Genomic DNA, 19291 nt, shown 5'->3' on the forward strand with positions numbered 1-19291 from the left:
AGTATCTGCCCCTTCCAGAGTCTATGGAGCGAGGTCTATGAACCACGCTCCACACCTGTGAGGCAGGCAGATGCTCTGACAGGCTCAATGGAAAGGTGAGCTGAATTAGATGAGCCTGGGAGGAGACACCTGATAACGTCTTAGCAGATCAGCTGAGCTGACTGCCCCGGATCTGCTTCTCAGATGGGGTACTTCTGAACCCAAGGCAAAGACTTCCCTCTGGAAGCTTTTAGGTAGACATTCATGTGGTGTCAATGCCATGGTCACTCAGGACTATGAAGAGTCAGGACAGCAATGCTCTGTCCCCTCCACAAGGGGCTTAGACACTCTATGACACACATAGATCATGGTGCTGGCTGCAGGACTTCGTGTGAGAGAGATCACCATTGGATACCACCACCCTAGAAGTTTTCCAACAAGACAGAGAAAACTTTTATCACACTCAACCTGAAGTATAGACACAAAACTTGAAAAGTAGTATGATTTTATTTATTGTTAGAAAGTCTTAGTTTTTTTTTTTTTTTTTTTAGACGAGGTCTTGTGTATCACAGTTTGACTTAACCCCCCCCCCCCCATGCTGCCAAGGATGCAGGTGAACTGTTGACCACCTGACTCCACCTCCACAGTGCTGGCTGGGATTACAGGTGTGATCACACTGCTCAGTTTACACTGTCCTGGGGCGGGGGGGGGGGGTGAGCAAACCCAGTGCTTTGCACGTGTAAGGCAAGCACAGTACTAACTAAACTACATGCCTAATCCCAAATTCTAAATCCTCAAAGGCAGCAGAGAACAGTAATTCTGTAATTAAAAAAACACCAAGTGAAGCCAGGCAGTGGTGGTACACACCTTTAATCCTAGCATTCGGGAGGCAGGTGGATCTCTGAGATTGAGTCCAGCCTGGTACAGAGTGAGTTCCAGGACAGCCAGGGCTGTTACACACAAAAAACCAAACCATCACCAACAAAAACCATCAAAAACCCCAAAACCCCAACCAATCAAACGCTACAAAAAAAAAAAAAAAAAAAAAAAAAACCCACCACTAGGTGAGCCTTCAGTTGGAGGGAGGTGAAAGTCAATTTAGTAGCTTACCAAAGTAAGTAGGTAGGAGAATCCAGAGATGGGGTTGGTGTGGGTTCATGTTCCTTATCTAAAGCAATTGATTGATTTTCAGTCTTGAAGGATCCTTAATCAGCATCCACACCCACCCACGAAGAAACTAAAAGCTGTGAATGGCTGCACACTCTGATATTCCCAGCACTTGGAAGGTGGAGGCAGGAGGATTAGGAGTTTAAGGTCATTAATTAGTACATTAGTAACCATAGAATCAGTTCAAGATTAACCTGGGCCACATCTGTTTCAAGAAAGAGACAAAAACTTGACGTGGAGGAGGGTCCAGCTAAGAGTGTAACTCAGAGGCAGAGAGCATGGGATTAGCATGCATGAAACACTGTGTTTAATCCCTATCACCAAAGGTGGGGGGAGGGGGCTGACTGGGAGAAGAACCCAGGGATAGAGAACTCTAACCTTAGAACAGTACATGGCGAAGCATCATGGACCAGCCTCTCTTGCTGCCCTGTGAACTGAGAAGCTGGAAGGATGCAGCTCACCTATGTGCATACAGAGAGAAGGGGAGCCCAGCACAAGGCAGGGTTGCTTGCTCCTTCCTTCTGTGTCCCAAGTAATGGTAGTATACTGGAATAAAACAGGGAGGCCAGGCCAGGGGCCAAAGCTGAGAATAAGATGATATGAAACAATTAGGCCAAGGGCTGGCTGGTTTTTAGGAAGCTGTCCTCCAAATGGAGTCTGCTGGCATTTAATCCAATGCCCTCATAACCCACCAAAACCCCTGGCTGGGCTTTCTTGGAGGTAGCCAGGCAAGGGCAAGGAAAGAGCCCTCTCTTCTTTTTCTTTCTTTCCTTCCTTCCTTCTCTTCTTTCTCCTCCAGGGCACCTCATATTGGCATCACTGGAAGCTACAAGTACAATCCAGAGACAAGCCTCAGTAGCTCCAGGGCTCTCTCTGTCACCAACCTCTGCCAGTGGCTCAGTGCAGGTTCAGCTTCCCTTGGTATTGTTCCCCAGTCCCCAGCCGAATAGTCAAGAACAGTTATTAAGTAGGCGTGGTCTCTATTGCTTCGTGAGGTACAGCAAAGTCAGAAATGCAATGTTTCCCAGCACTGGCAGACACCAGCAAAGCCCCTGAAGTCAACTGTCCTTCATTCTCCAGAGTGCCCAAGTGGCATTTCAGAGCACAGGAATTCACTCCACCTAGACGGTCCTTCTCTAGAGCTGACCCGGTTACATACCAAAGGTCCACCTCCAGACTCTTCATGAACAAAGCAGCTCCCCAGGCTGGCTCTTCTGAGCAGTGCTCCAGTGTACTTAGGTCATCACAGTAAAAACAAATTTATATCAAGTAAAAAAAAAAAAAAAAACATGACGCAGAACAGAAATATACATGTACATTTTCAGAGTTCAAGCAGATATGGTTTCCTTTATAAGCATATTAATGAATTTCACAACACTAAAAAAAAAATACAAATCATCTCAGAAATTTGCAGTGGTCCCTAGTACTGTAGGAGAGATTAAATAAAAGTACGTGTGGATCATCAACAGCTCGTGAGATCAATCACGTTCCAGTCTTGGCCTTCAGATTAAAGTGCTCCAGTATAACCGATGTTCCTCATCTTCAGGGTGATAAGAACATATACAGATTCTTCACTGATAACCACCACTATGCTCACCCTATGCTCACTCTATCTACTTCACTGGTCTATGGTTCGCCTGGCAGAGATGTTAAAATTTGATGAGATTTTTATTACAACAGGGGGAAAAAAATGAATGACATGAAACATTTTATTTCCAGAATGAAGTGACCAGCAATGAAATTCCCTCTATTGGTGAAAAAAGAGGCTGTATGTGTGTGTGTATAGGTATATATGTATGTATGTATGTATGTATGGATATATTTTAATGTGTGTGTATATTATATGTGTGTGTATATATATAAATGTGTGTGTATATATGTGTGTGTTTGTGTGTGTGTATTTAATATATTGATCTACCAGGCACGGTGACACGTTCCTGTAACCCCAGTATTTGGAAATTTGGAAAACTGTGCCAGGGGGAGGGATGGAAGTTTGAAGCCAGTGAGATCCTGTCTCAAAATAGCAGCAACAGAACTCCCCAAATCAGGAAGTAGCAGTAAAAAAAAAAAAAAAAAAAGCAAATGTCTTGCTGTAGCTCTTCACAGTTACTTATTCCTGACGTGTGGGTGGGGGCGCTCTACCACTGTGCACCTACCCAGCCCAAGACTCCCTCATCTTGAGGAATCAGCTCTGTCTACTCCCTTCCAGGAACGCTGCCAGGAAAGCCAGACAAGGGAATGGAAGGAAACGGCCAAAGAGCCCTTCCTAAAACCATTCTCTACCTCACAGAGCTGTTGTAGTCAGAGTCTGGAGCACCCAGCCTTCTCTCCAGGGACTGGCAAGGCCAACCCAGCGATAGGAACCCCGGCATCCCGAGAAGAGAGACTCTGACCAATTTTCCATACTTAAGTAGAAACTGACTCTTTTCTTTTTAATTTAATTTTATGTGTATTGATATTTTGTCTGCATGTATGTCTGTGTGACAATGTCAGATTCCCTTGAACAGAAATTACAGACAGTTGTAAGCCACCATGTGGGTGCTGGCAATTGAACTCAGGACCTCTGGAAGAACAGCCAGTGCGCTTAGCCACTAGAACATCGCTCCAGCCCGAAAAGTGACTCTTTAGTTCTTTCAGGAAATGGTCCTATAGATCTAAAGAGCAGAGTTTGTGTGTGTGTTTGTGTGTGTGTGTGTGTGTGTGCAGATAAAGGGCAATGGTCTATGGTAGCTTTTCATTTTATTGTTTAAGACAGGTTCCCTCACTGAAACTGGAGTTTCCAGTAAGCACCTGAGATCTGCCTGGCTCTGCCCTCCCCCAGCCCAGCCCGTACCCAGGCATATGCCCTGACTCCTAGCTTTTGCATGGAATCCAAATGCAGACCCTCAGGCTTGCAGTGCAAGCACTTGACCCACTGAGCTATATCTCCCCACCCACAAAGAGCATATTTTTAAGGCTAGAGGGTAGTGGGAGTTGTAAAAGGCATATTCAAAATCTAAGAAGCATGCTCAGAGGCTTTCTGTAAACAACTGTGCTCCAACCGGAAGGCATCAAACACGGCTATAATCCCAGCACTTGGGAAGTGGGGGTAGAAAGATGAGAATTGGCTATCTCAGTACACAGTGAGTTCAAGAGCAGCCCAGCCTACATAACACCCCACCTTGAAAATAGAATAATGCCTCCCAAATCAACCCTCACCAAAACAATCCTTGAGTACTTGCGTTAACCTGAATTAAAAATTGAGCGTCTGCCTCACCTGAGCTGCTCAAAGGCCAAGAAGGGGTGGAACAGCACGCATCCCAAAGTTCCCTTTCTCATCTCGCCCTAAGCCTGCCTTCATGGAGGATCCATACCTGAAGATCTCAGTATCAAAGGGCAACAACTCCAGTGTTAAAATACATGGGATCAAATCTGATATTTACAATGTAGTCAAAGGCACAGTGGCATTTAAAAATAAAACGCTGGGAAATGTATAGTAAAAGATTCATTGTAATAATTAACCTGGTTTCAACTAGGAGAATTAACTCTTGACGGACGATGCACAGAGCAGGCAGTTGGAGCCCGTGTGCCAGTTACTAGGCAGACCACACCCTTGACTGAGAGGCAGTGGAAACAAGCTCACAAAACATGTTTCCTTCCTGCAGCTCACATCTTTCCAGCCTTTTTGCCCATCTGCGCCGGCACTCGGAGGATGTTGGGCGTCTCCTCCATGACTCTGACTAGTAGGTTGTCGATGTAGTCCTCCAGCTCCCGCACCTGAAACTCCTTCTTGCTGATGGTTTCCTTCTGTTTGAGGACCAACTGGATCAGCTCATCGTGGGTCAGCTGCGCATAGGCAAAGGCGGGATCCGAGGGCTGGTATTTCTTTGGAGAAGGAAGAAAGGGAAAGGGTTACAAGTCAGCAGAGCACACGAACTCCGAGATCAGCCTGCCTCTGCCTCCTAGGTGTTGGGATTAAAGGCGTGCACCAGCACATGCAGTTTATAAATCCACTTTCAACAACGGATGAAACCAGGTGGCTGACCTTGGAGTCTATAGAGTGGGTATAGGTTGGTTACATGCTTTTTTTTTTTTTCTTCTTGCTTTATGATCCTTTGAGATGTAAAAACCAAAAACCAGGGGCCTTGGTACAGTTCAGTAGCAGAATACGTGCCTAGCATGTGTAGAAGCCCAGGGTTGATCCCGACCACCAAAGAGCAGGAGCCCTACTTGGCTTACAGTTCTCACACCTCTGGTCTTGGCTCTGCGGAGGTACATGTTGTCAAGAAATGTAATAAGGGGGCTAGAGAGATAGCTTAGTGGTTAAGAGCACTGGCTGCTCTTTCAGAGGACCCTGGTTCAATTCCCAGCAATGCCATCGTGGCTCATAACACACACACACACATACACACACATACACACACATACATACACACACACACACACACACACACACGGTGCACAGACATACATGCATGCATACATGCAAGCATAACAACCACATACATACAATAAAAGAAAGAAGGAACATAATGAGACCTTGATGGTATCTGGTAGCTATCACATGATCAGCCAGGCTCAGGTGTCCCATGCACGTGCCAGCTACTTGGGAGACTAAGGTGGCCGGCCACTTGGCCTCTAATGTTTGAAACCAGCCTTGAAAACTCCTAGAGTCATCCAACCAGCTTTCAGTGCAGAAATGGGACAAGCCCCAAAGGTGAACCAGAAAGAAGACTTAGAGCACACTATGGTTAACACAGCAGGGTGCCTGACATTCAGCCCAGTCTGTTACCCTCAAGTTCCCTCCGAGACCCCACCAAAAGCTACCCCACACTCTGAAAACACGAATAGCTAAAGCCAAGCGCCCGCCGCCAGGCTACCGACCTTACAGGCCATTGGAGCACAGTCTCTGGGTACACAGTGGCCTTTCCCAGAGACTGATCGTTCCCATTTCTGATAGGAGCAATGTACCCAGAACAGTTGCTTTTAACAGGCACTTATCATCTGGGACAAGGGGGCTCTAACTGTGAGCACAAGAGCTCTGAGCCAGAAGGAAATGAGAGATAAGAGTCAATGAGAAGTAACAAGTCACACCAAGGTCTCAGGAGGGAGTGGGAGGAGGAAAGACCTGGCAGCTGAGCTGCAGCTTAGCAGATTTACAAGGAGTAGGAAACAAGACTCCAGAGTAACTCAAGGTGATTTTTACCCAAAGAACTCCAAGGCAGTCAACAGTTTGTACCCCAGGGGCATGCCACCTTTACCTTCTACCAGGAAGACCAATAAACTGAGAGCCTACCAGCAGCTCCAAGCAGAGTGAGGGGCAGAACCAACACTAGTAGCTCAACAACAGTGCAGAAGCCTCTACCTCATTCAGAGAGCAAACTGCCCAGGGAGAGGAATTCAGAGGAATCCCACTCTCACTGGTTGGCCAAGAAGCACATACCGCTGCTTTCACACACAGAGCAAGCGTGAATCCAGTCAGGCGGTGCGTGAATCACAGAGACGCTGGCTTCCTCACCGACGTTTGCTTCTCCCTCCCCCGCTCGTTTTCCTCCCTTGTGTCTTTCCTTCTTTCTTGCCAAGAACATAGATTCAGAGGGCGGATACCCTTGGGTCTCTGCCCTTGTTCCTGCTGCTAGGGGTTAAACTAGGTTAAACTCAGGGTTTTGGCCACGGCAAGCCAGCTGTCTACCACTGACCTACAACCCTTCAAGACGCTCTGGGTGTGACTTCCAAAACTAGATTCAGACCTGGCATGATGGTACACACTTGTGATCCCAGCACTAAGGAGACGAAGGTAAGGAGATCTTGAGTTTAAGGTTGGCCTGCATCATGAAGCAAGTTTTAGGCCAGCCTGGGCTACAGTGAAACAGTATCTCAGGAAACAATGCAAAAGTCAGTATCACGTCTAGAATTTTCTGGACACTGAACACACACAAATGTGGATGTACTCAACACTACTAAACTATGTTGAATGGTACAATGAGGCTGGCCATGGGGTACACATTTAATCCTTCCACTCTTGAGGCAGAGGCAGATCTGGAGAGGCCAGCCTGGGCTATGTCAAGCATTCCAGGTCAGTCAGGTCTACAGAGTGAGACCGTGTCTCAATAAAAAGGTATGGTGGAGAGCCAGCATGTTCCATGCATTTTGCCATAATAGGAAAAGGGTATCCACTGACATTTCACACCAAGAAACACATTCTCAAGGGTTTCCGATCACACCTTTACGCTATAAATAGTGTTATTAAGAATACTGATTAGTGGTTGAGTGTAAAGCTTGGTGACAGCAAGGGCAAGACTTGCTTTAATGACAGCATCATTAAATCCACAGCCACTCTGTTCTCTCCTCCTCTCTTCCTGAAATGGGGTCTCGTGTCGCCCATGCTGGTCTTGAGTTCCCCAGCACCTGGTCTTCACTTCCCACCACATCCAGGTTCTCTTTCTTTTCTTTCTGCTGCCTTCCCTGTCTTCCTTTTTGAGACAAGGTCTCACGTAGCCCAGGCTGATCTCAAACTACCTTTGTAGTCAGGGATGGCTTTTAACTTACCATCTTCCCGTCTCTTCCCCAGGGCTGCGACTACAAGCATGCACCACTATACCCTCCACGTGGCCTCGAGGATCAACCCCACGCTTCCTGATTACTAGGCAGGAACTCTATCAACTGAATTAAGTCCCGGGCCCTTTCCTTTTACTTATTTCTTTAAATGGTATGTATGTTTTATAATGTTGACATCGGGCAGAGCGTGGTTTCGTAGCATTTTTTAAAGTTAAAAATATTACATTATAATTACGCTTATTTTCAGGTGGAGGGAATGTGAGTCATGACACATGTATACAGGTCAGAGGGACAAACTCAGTTCTCTCCTACTTTGTAGGTCCCAGGGACTGAACTCAGGTCATTAGGGTTGGTAGAGACTGAATTTATAGATGCGCCATCTCCCCTGAGAATAGCCTTTGTGTTGTTGTTGTTATTATCCTGTAAGCGTAATTAAATTCTAGTTCAAATTGATTTTAGAAAAATTTATTCCAGTATATTTTAACCCTTACTGTAGTGCTAGATATTTGTTGTTTTTCAACTCTCAAAATTACATATAACAGTTCTTAAAAAATTATTTTTGTTTTATCTTTAATTACGTCTATGTATTATTTGGGTACACAAGAGTACGTGCCCACAGAGGTCAGAAGAGGGCATTAGATTGTCTGGCGCTGCATGCTGGTTGTAATTGCTGTAACTTCAGTTAATGGCCAGCCTGGGCTATATGTAACCTTGTCTCAAAAAGCAAGAACAATGCAGCTGAAGAGGTGGTTCAGGGGTCAAGAGCTCTGTTGTTGCTCCAGCAGAAAACATGGGTTCAGTTCCCAGCACCCTCATGGTGGCTCACAACCATCTTTAATTTCAGTTTCAGGGTATCTAATGTCCTCTTCTGGTTCTGTAGGCACCAGGCAAGCATGTAATACACACACATATATGCAGGTAAAACACAAATGCACATTAAAAAAAAAAAAATCTCAACTTGAATTCTGTAATCAAAGAGTAAAGAATATATCTACAACTCTGAAATCATTAGAAGATTCTAGGCTAGGCAGTGGTGGCCCACACTTTTAATCCCATCACTCAGGAGGTAAAAGCAGGTGAATCTTGGAGTTTGAGGCCAGCCTGGTCTATAGAAAGTTCCAGGATAGCCAAGGCTATGTGGAAAAAAAACAAAACAAAACAAAAAAAACAAAAAAACAAAAACAAAAACAAAAAAACAAAACCCTATCTCAAAAACAAAATAACCTTTAATCCCAGCACTTGGGAGGCAGAGGCAGGTGGATTTCTGAGTTCGAGGCCAGCCTGGTCTACAGAGTGAGCTCCAGGACAGCCAGGGCTACACAGAGAAACCCTGTCTCGAAAAACCAAAAAACCAAAAAACCAAAACCAAAAACAAAAAACAAAACAAAAGCCAACAACAAAAACAAACAAACAAACAACCCAAACCTAATTTAAAAATGAGTAAGAACTAAATAGAGTTCACAAAAGATGAAACATAAATCACCAGAAAACAAAGAAATGTTTAACATCCTTAATTATCAGGGAAATGCAAATAAAACTACTTTGAGATTTCATCTTACATCAGTCAGAATGGCTAAGACCAATGAAACACAGCCATTCATGCTGTCGAGGAGTTGGAGTAAGGGGGACAGTCATCTATCACTGGAAGTGCAAACATATCTAGCCACTACAGAAATCGGCCTGGAGGTTCCTCGGGAGATGGAAATAGATCTTAGGATGCAGGCATACCACTCTTGGGCACATGCGCAGGAGTCTACATCCTACAACAGAGACAATTGCTCATTCACTACCGTTCATATCATAACAGCCAGAAATTGAAAAAAAAAAAAACTTAGATGTCTATCATGGATGAAAAGAAAAAAAACATGTTGTACATTTACACAATGGAATATTTTTCAGTTGTTTAGAAAAATAAAATTGTGTCAGATGGGCATAGTGGTACTTGGGAGGCAGAGGCATGTGGATCTCAGTGACTTCGAGGCCAGCCTGGTCTACAAAGCAAGTCCAGGTCAGCCAGGGCTCTGCTACACAGAGAAACCCTGTCTCAAAAAAAAAAAAAAAGTGTGCACCAATACATAGGACTTTTTAATATGTTTAAATTTAGCCAGGACAGTCAGTGGTGGTGTGTGCATTTAATCCCAGTAGTTGGGAGACAGAGGCAGGCAGATATGAGTTTGAGGCCAGCCTGGTCTACATAGTTCCAGGACAGCTAGGGGTAAAGAGATTTAAGTCATGGAAGTAACTAACCACTATCTGATTGAATGACAAACCCGCTCCATGGGATGGGACCCATGTTTAACAGTGCTCCAATAGTGAAGAACCTGAGACTAGATAGGACTTGAACCCAGGGGAAAACCAAATACTACTGCCCTGCTAAAAGAACACTGCAATAAAGTGAGTCCTGACATTCTGCCACACCTATAGATCTCTGTTCAGTCAACCACCATCAGAGAAGCCCCCACAACTGGACAATCCCTCCCCTCAGGGGTCAGGGAACCCTGTGGACAAGGAGGCAGGAAGAGGGCCAGAGAGGAGGACACGAAGGCAGGAAGGCCTTCTGGACACAAGGGGACTGAAACACATGTGCTCCCAGACTGGCAGCATGCTCAGGGTCAAGCCAGGTGTCTCCCAGCACTGAGAGGGGAAGCGGACACAAGTCCCGGCCGTAACTCTAAAGCTATCTCCAACTGACAACCACTTGCAAAAGAAACATTAGTTTCTCCAAGGGAGTCTCCCTGGGTATACAAACCACACTGAATGCACAGGCTCCATGCCCAGTGGTAGATGACCAACACAAAAACGAATAATATTTTTGTAGATTTTTTTTGTCTTTTATTGCTTTATATGCAGACTTTTTAAAAAAAGAAAAAAAAAAGCCCTACTTGTCATTTGCTTGTATATTATTGTTTCCAATTTTGTGTTTTTAGTGTGTGTGTGTGTGTGTATACACTTTCCCTTTTTATTCTGGTTTTCCTTTGGTTTTTACTTGCCTGTATGTTTTGTAAAGAGAGAGAGAAAGCAGGCATGGAGCTGGATGGATGGTGGGGGCGATCTGAGAATGGGGGTGGGGGGGAGGGAGAGCCGTGATCAAAGTACATTATATGAAAAAACATTATTTAAAAAAAAAAAAAAGCAAAAGGTGAAGGAGGTGTTGAGAAAGGTTTCTACCTGAGCACAACCTCTGTCCTCCACATGCATGCGCACACAAACACGTGCACGCACACATGAGACTCACACACAATCAGAAGTGAAAAGGGACTCTAAGCACACAACTTACTTTCGCATGGTTTGGATAAAAATGGGCACATGCAGCCGGGCGGTGATGGCGCACGCCTTTAATCCCAGCACTTGGGAGGCAGAGGCAGGTGGATTTCTGAGTTCGAGGCCAGCCTGGTCTACAGAGTGAGTTCCAGGACAGCCAGGGCTACACAGAGAAACCCTGTCTCGGGGGGGGAAAAAAAAAAAAAAAAAAAAAAAGGGCACATGCAGAGGCAGACAGAGAAAGAGTAGGAGGGACAGGGAGGAGTGGGAGAAGGCAAATTGGGTCCAACGTGAACGGGGGAGGGGGCCAAACCCAGATGGAGGCCGCAGGAGCTTCCTGTACTATTTCTGCAACTTTTTAAATGTTGAGAACTATTCTTGAGAAGCAAAACCCAGAACATCTGTATCAAGAATTTTATATTTTTGTCTAAAGATAAGAAATATGGAAAAAGAAAATCTTTTTTTATTTTAAAAAAAAAAAGAGACAAGTGTCAGGTGATGTGGTGGCACCTGCCTGTAACCCCAGTACCCAGGAGGCTGAATCATGAGGGCTGTCATGAGTTTAGGATAACCTGTGCTACACAGTGAGCTATAAGCTAGCCGGGGCTACAGAAACCCTGTCTTTAAAAAACAAAACAAATAAACAAAAAAAGTACCACCATACTTGACAAACAGGCAGTGCAGTGACTCACATTGCTAGAAACAAAAAAAGAACTCAGTAAGAAATAACTAACCATAAGAAAACATAACTATCTAGTCAAAGGAGAGTCTAGGGCCTCTCAGAAGTTATCCAAACTCCAGATACACGACAGTAAGTAACTCCCAGAACTGCCTGCCGGCCAAGTACTTTAAACTTTTGCTGTGGTTTGTTCTGATAGGATCTTCCTGCATTGCCCAGGCTGGCCCCCACACTAACAAGCTGTCTTACCATCAGCCCCCAGTGTAGCTACAAGAAAGGGTGGGTGACTCTATAGCCATGAGCTCTGCAATCTTAACAAACACACCACCTCCTCTGGACACTCACCTTCATGAGGGCCTCGTTGATCAGGTTCTCGCTGATGATGGTGGCGGTTCCCAAACTAGAGTTTGCAATCTTGGTGGCTGTTGTGTTCATCGGCTTCACGGGGTGAGGCCTAGAGAGACAAGGAAAGAGTCCTTAAATCTCCAGTGACCACAAAGCTGAGAAGTACCCATCTCAAAGACTGCTGCCCGGAAGACAGGCAAGGCGGGAGGGGAAGCATCTCTGACCCCAAATCCAGCTCACGACTTAGCTCCTGTGGAATTCAAAGTAAGCAGGACCAGACGGCCACACACAACCAGTAACTCGAGTCCCTGGCACATAGCTCTGTGGGATAGTATGTGCACAGCATGTAGAAGGCCTCAGGCTCCATCCCCAGCACTGCAAAAAAAAAAATTGAATTAATTTAAATAAATAAAATACTGTTAATAGTAAAGACGAGAAAGAACGATAGTTTATTATTCTTGGAGGTTACACTACAGACTAGGACCCCACTGAGGGCTCTGCCGTAAGGAAGCTCTCAGCAGAACTTTCCGCATTGCTTTGTTCTCCCGCTCCGTTTCAGCTGGCTCCCCAGACCCTGGAGACACAAGCCCCCTCATGCTTCCACAGCTACAAAACTCCAGCACAGTGTAGAAACATTCCTAAGCTATCTTTGAAGACGAGTACGTCCTTGCTATCCACACTGCTGGGTCTTGAGTTATTCCAAGCATAAAGTACACAGCCCCTGTGTGACAAGCCTTGCCAGCCAAGCAGAGACATCCAGATGTCAGACGTCCATTTGGTTGAAGGCATGGTCAGGTAAAAGCAAAGACAATGGACAAAGACAACCCCCCCATCCATCATGTCTCACCTGTGCTTGGCTGCCCCAGCTCCCGCACTTGGCTGAGCTGGGGCTGGATGTATCTCTGAGGGTGTGACCCAGGCTTGTAGAAGTGGCTTCTTCTTGCCAAAATTCTCAACTTTACTAGTGGAGACATCTGTTGTTGCTTGGTTTTGAGACTCTGCTACACCGGTGTGGTGAGTGTCGGGAGATGGGGAGCCAGGGAAAGAGTGTCCGGCGGGAAAGGTCTCAGCGGGTGAAAGGCTGGGCACAGGAGAGTCTTGGGATACGCACAGAGGCGAACCTGGCTTCCCACTTCCCTTCAGCTTCTCCTCCACAGTACCAGGGCCTGATAACTCTTCATTCACACTTGAGGGAGTCTGAGGCCTGAAGTCACACTGATTCTCCAGGGGCACTGACTCACAAGCCCTGCCACTAGCCTCCCCTGCCGTCTCCAGATAGGAAGGTGACATGCTCAAGGGTGACACTCCTGCTTCTAACTCAACCAGCTTCGCTGCCTTTCCGCCATCTCCAGCCTCATCGACTCTTTCATCATCCGATGCCACTTCAGGAATGGACGGAAGAGACAAGCTCAGATCAGCCATGATAGGAGATTTCACATCAGTGGCTGATGGAAGGTCACTCAGGGGGTTAGAGAGCAGGCCTTCATGATCGCTGGCTTTGCTCTGACAGGGAGCCATGAGGTCATCCTTCTCCTCATCCCTCAAAAGCTGGGTACCTCTTGCTGGACATGTGGGGCCTTCTGAGAAACTCTCGCTTTCAGAAGAGATGATGGGCTGAGCTTCCATGGTCACAGGTTCTTGTTCTGTGCCTTCTGTGTGGGGAGACTCTGGAGACCCTGTACGGGGCTCCTGTGTCAGCTGCTGACCTTTGTCCTCTTCCTCAAGCCTAGTGGGTCCTTCTGTTTCTTCCTCTACAAAGAGCTGTTCAGAAAAAGACACACGTTTCTTCTTCTTTTGTTCCCCGCTGGCCTTCTGATGCATCTCCTCATGTTTCTGAGCTATGCTGTGGAATGAGGAGGCTGCGTCTTCCTCTTGAAAAGGGGGCGTTGCTTCTTTGACATGACCATTCTCCACAGAAGACCCAGACACTGTAGGAGACTTCTCTGCGGGGCTTACAATTCTGCCACCACTGAGAGAAAACACTGAGGGTAGTTCCTGGGCCTCCTGAGATGAGGGGGTCCAGTGCTGCTCTGGGAAAGGAATCTTCACAAGTTCTTCATTCTGCCCCATGAGGGTCTTTCCCGACTCATCACTGCTGGCTTCCTTCCCTGTGCCCGTCTCTCTGGCCTTGCCCCCTGAAGATTCTTCCGTCCCCTTCCACACAGATGTAGGAAGTTGTTCACAAAGTGGTCCCGAGGCTGAAGAACCAGTGTTTGCAGCTGGTGTTAAACTAGAGACTGCTCTGGGGAGCAAAGAAGGTTCTTCAGCATCGGCCTCACCCTTGCCTGTGGGCCAGTGTTCAATCGGAGTGGATGTGGAGATAGGAGCTGCTAGGGGAGGTGAGAAAGAGGAGGCAGAAGGACTTTCAGAGAACTGTGTCTCTGAGTCACATCTCGAGTCAGAAAGGACAGGAGCCTGAGTAGAGCTAGAGAGAAAAGGGACAAAGTGAGCAGAGTCGGGGGAAGGAAGCCTGGCTTTGGGTTGAGCCTCTGGAGAAACTTCCAGTCTGCAAAAAGGACAAAATAAAATCTGCAGGTCAGTTGCAGATGCATTTCAAGACACATATATAAAAAAAAAATATTCATTAAGGAGGGACAGGTTTTTAATGTTCAAAAGTGAAGGAAACAGTAATTCTTGACATACAAATCGATCGCTTCGTTTTACCTTGGTGCTGGGAAATCAAAGCCAGGGCCCCATCCATGCTATGTGAATCCTCCACAACTGAGACATACTCTCCCCACAGAAAGAGACACTGTTTAGCACCAAGCACACCTGTCACACAAGGATCTGTTGCAACGCGAATGGGAAGATTCAGCTAGAGCAACAGACAGCCTACAGCTTCTTTCAGTGATGCACTCAGTCTCAAGAACTGACTACGACAGGGCAAAAGCATCTAGAAAGGTCAGAACAGCGGAAGGCAACGAGTATGAATTCTAAAGAACAAGTACATGTGTTGCAGAATCTTCAGAATGTTTGTCTCCCCATCCCCCCACTCCAGAGACAGGACAATGTGAGAGTCACTCAGAAAAGCAGAAGATCCTTTGGGCTTAGGCAGGCTCTTAGGATCAGGCACAGAGGGACAGAGAATGGTCACAGGAGCACTAAAGGGTAGACCAAGGCCTCTCACATCAGCAAACTGATCCCAAGCACCAGGAGAAAAGGCAGCCACTTCCACAGGACAGCATGCACTGATAACTTTTAAAACACAGGTCCTTCTCCTGTCCCCACCACAACCATGTTCACTCAGCTCCCACACCCAAAGTTGTCTACAGCCGGTCTCCTTTCACTGGAGTCTAGTTAGCTCACTGAGGACAGCCTTCACTTATGTATACTGTAGCTTTAGGCTGGGAAACAGCCCTGCTCTGTGCTGAGCAGGCCAGGCCGGCAGAGGTAACTGGTTCAGATGACTTAAGACTAACAAACAGTTGCACACACATCCTGAGACTGACCAAGTTTGTTCTAGTGAAGACTTTGCTGAATACCAGGTAGAGGCAGAGAAAGGTCCCACATGTAAGAACCTAAGACTTACCTAGGCCGCACAGCTTTGGTCTGGAGAGCTCTTGCAGCAGGAACCGGTGGTTTCGGTTCAGACTTTGACTCCAGGCTGGCTTCCAGGTCTGAGATCGGCACGTCCTCAAAGGGGTTCGGGGAGCTGCCCCATTGGGAGGCAACAGGTAGAGCATCTTTCTCAGGTCTTCTCACGAGGTCTTCCTCCCGCAGCTGGGCTTCCACAAGTGGGCCTTTCCTTTCCTTCTCTTTCTCTGGGGCGGTGGGAAGAGGTTCGCCGTCACTGCCTTTAGCCACGTCTTTCTTTCCTGTTACCAGAGAAAGCAAAGAGGACTTCTTGCTCTCCTGCTTCTTGCTGTCTTTTGTTTCTTTGGCAGCCTCTGTGTTTGCTGGTGACACACTCTCTCTACTGTCCCCACTGCTCAGAGACCTGTAGGATGGCAAAGACATGGACTTCATGGAGTCCTTGGTGGAAGAGTCGGACAGGCGCCTGTCAGAGGACATGCCACCTCCTTCCCCTGGTTCCTTAGGAGACCGGGCAGCCAGGTTTTCAGTGGATGAGAACAGATGCTTCTTCCGGAAACCCTGCGGGGATGGCGAGTTAGAAGGGCTGTTCTCCCTGATCTCACTCTTGGCCTCTGGCTGCTCCATGTAAACATGGTTCCCATTGATACAGACGTTAGAGCGGGAAAGAGAATCATTCTTGGACCGCAGGCCCCCGAGGAAGGAGAGCCCTTCTTTCTTGGGAAGGCTGAAGTTGGACTGGTTCGGTTGTATATGGTCTGTACTGGATGTTCGCTTGTGGGACATGACTGGGAAGAAAAGAAACAGCAAAAGGGGTAAGTGCTGAAGAGATAGTTCAGTGAGTAAAGGAACGGACCGTGAAGCCTAGTGGACTCTGTTAAATTCCTAGAACCCGGATGGTCAAAAGAGGACTGACGCCCCACAAGCTATCCTCTGATTTACACGCATGCACGCGCGTACACACACACAAAACTAAATAAAACTGAGACTGAGGATATAGCCCCAGAGTTAAAGCATTTGTCTATTATGCATCAAGGCTCTGGGGTTCAATCTCTAGTAATGAAAAAAAAAAAAGAAAGAAATGAGTAAGGGATTTGGGGTATAGGTCAGTGGTGTCCTTGATTAGCATGCACAGTGTCACTTTGAGCCTCAGCTCTGCAAAGATAGGAAGACATAGAGGTTAGGGTGGGGGATGGGAATGAGCAGTTACAATGGCTAGGGGCATCTGTCAGTCTGTCAACATCTGGACAGATTTCCAGTCATGGTAACTGACTGGAAGAGTCTAAGCACTCTACAACACAAAAGACGGCTCCTCCCAATAGCCCAAACAATCAGTGGTGAAGAATTAAAGCAATCCAGTGTTAAACCAATGGAAAAGGCCATGTTCTTGATAAGAGAAACAGAATCTGGCCACTAAAAGGGATTCAGTAATTGTAGTTCAAGTTCAAATTCTACAAATCAGAGTCAAGCAGGCTGGACTACTGAGCTTTCAACAGAGATGTACCACAGAGGAGGCAAGCACATGATAAAAGCTCAGCAGACATCTGATAAATTAATGAAATATGACACATACAATGTCTTATAGTCTTCTTTCATATACAATAGGTGCTGGGAGTTTGAAGCAGGGTTAAGAGCTCTTTTCCAGAACACTCAAGGCCCTGGGCCAGATCCCTAGGACGGTGAGAAAAACAAGCAACAGCAGACTCCTTCAAATGCACTGATTCTGCGAGCCAAACCCGTGGAGAAGGCATGTGTATATTCTTAAGAAACAAAGATTTTGTGAAGAGCATTCTCCATCATCACTGTAGGAACTAAAACCTGAAGGCCCCCCCTCTCCCTTCTCAGAGCACAGTCAAGTGAACTGGGGAGGAGGGTGAGTGAGCAAAGACAGGAACTCACCATCTGAAGCGGAGGAGGACTCATCCTCATTGTCGTCATCGTCCCACCTGGACTGGAAGTCTCCGGCTCGCAGCAGGACTTTGTCTGGCTTGGAAGTGGGCAGGACAGACATGGATTGGGAGAGCGGCGTCTTCTGCAGGCTCGACTTGGAAAACAGAGTCTTGATCTTCGACTTTTTCTTCTTGTCTTTCGAGATGGACTCGTCATCACTGTCGACCGAGGGTGTCGTGCTGGGGATGATGGCTGAGGCGGTGTCCGAGGCGCTGTCCTTACTCTTCCCTTTGATCTTGTCCTTCAGTTTTCCAAACGGATTCCGAGACTTATCTTTCATGGAGAGGTCAAACATGCTGGCCGTCATGTTGTTTCTCATAAACTGGATGTCCACCTCGATTTCTCCCCGCTCTTTGTCCTTCTTTCCGGGTTTGGACTTCAAGGTGTACCATCTAGAGGGGGAGAGGAAGAGGTTACCTCTGGATGGAACCGGCTCCAGCAGGGCTCCTGAACCCATCAGCATGCTCTCCTCTCTGCTGCTCTAATCTCTTACACAAGTGCACTTCTACTCTGTCTCCATGAAGGGGGAAATGGAGAACTTCCCTTTGACTCATCCATTCATTTTTGTAGAGCAAGGGATCAAATGAGGCCGTCATGCAGAACAGACTACAGAACACTTGGCCCTGGCCCTGAATGTTTATTTCCAAGAAGTTGTTTTGCCCATACACTAGACAAAGGTAGTCTGGTGTCCTCAGTGTACTCATCTTACTAGGGGTTAGAGCCACGGCCCTGAGCACACTACACAAGTACTCTACCACTCAGTTCTGTCTTCCAGTTCTATCCCTTATAGACAGCCAGAATAATAATAATCCAATAACGACTTATTTCTAAAAATAAAGAACTTGACATAGTGATGCAGGCCTAGAGTTCCAGCTATTGAGACAGTGGGCATGGTAGGAGCTTGAGGCCAGCTTAGGAAATACAAGACCCTACCTCAGTCAGGTGAGGTGGCACACGCCTTTAATCCAAGCACCTGGGAAACAGAGGAAGGCAGGTCTCTGTGAGTTTGAGGCTAGCCTGGTCTGTATATCTAGTTCTGAGACAGCTAGGGCTACATAATGAGCCCCTACCTCAAAAAAAAAAAAAAAAAAAAAAAAAAAAAAAAAAAAAAAAAAAAAAAAAAAAAAAAGACAGGAACTAACAGAGACCCATACCTAGACAACATACAGACAGTGAGAGATCTTGGACCACTAGTCCTAAGTGAGAGGTCTCCATCAAATCTCTCCACTTGGCTCGGGGAACGCTGGAAGAGGAGCCAGCAAGATTATAAAAGCCAGAGCCATAGAGAATATTAAGGAAAGAAGGCCTTCAAGATAACAGGATGGACACATATGCCCCCACAGAGACCATGGCAACATGCACAGGGCACGCTCAGGTTCAAGTCAGATGGGGTCCCTGTGCTGAGAGGGGAAGTGGACACAAGTCCCCACCCTAGCCCAAAAGCTATCTCCAATTGACAACAGCTTGCAAAGGAAACATTAGTTTCACCAAGGGAGTCTCCCTGGATATACAAACCACACTGACACGCAGGCCCCATGCCCAGAGGTATTAGCCAACACAAATTATCTCAGCAGTATTTCTGTCAACCTTTTGTCTCATGTTGCTTTGTCTGAGGATTTTTTTTTACCTTACTGATTTTGGCTTGTATATTATGGTTTCTGATTTTGTGTTTTTGTAGGTTTTGCTTTTTGTGTGTCTCTATGTTTTCTTTTCTTTGTTAAAAATCCTGGTATGTTTAGCCACGCAGTGGTGGCACATGCCTTTAATCCCAGAATTTGGGATTAAGGCCAGCCTAGTCTATAGAGTGAGTTCTAGGACAGCAAGGGCTATACAGAGAAACCC

The 19291-nt window shown here is 46.5% G+C and overlaps 1 protein-coding gene across 2 annotated transcripts in view; it reads right to left on the reverse strand.

Moving 5' to 3' along the window:
• Positions 1-832: 832 nt before the first annotated feature.
• Positions 833-19291, reverse strand: part of Rab11fip1 (RAB11 family interacting protein 1) — a 34485-nt gene continuing 16026 nt past the window's right edge. Inside the window, exons 2-6 of one of the 2 annotated variants that reach the window (XM_034520679.2) lie at positions 17399-17841; positions 15498-16287; positions 12816-14474; positions 11969-12077; positions 833-5010 (exon numbers count right to left, since the gene is read on the reverse strand). In XM_034520679.2, coding sequence (XP_034376570.1) covers positions 4792-5010; positions 11969-12077; positions 12816-14474; positions 15498-16287; positions 17399-17841 — 3220 coding nt within the window. In that variant the 3' untranslated portion in view covers positions 833-4791. The remainder of the gene's footprint in view (positions 5011-11968; positions 12078-12815; positions 14475-15497; positions 16288-17398; positions 17842-19291) is intronic. The other variant, XM_034520681.2, reaches the window with a different exon arrangement.

Source organism: Arvicanthis niloticus, chromosome 16 (genome assembly GCF_011762505.2).
Source record: "Arvicanthis niloticus isolate mArvNil1 chromosome 16, mArvNil1.pat.X, whole genome shotgun sequence".
Classification (NCBI taxonomy): domain Eukaryota; kingdom Metazoa; phylum Chordata; class Mammalia; order Rodentia; family Muridae; genus Arvicanthis; species Arvicanthis niloticus.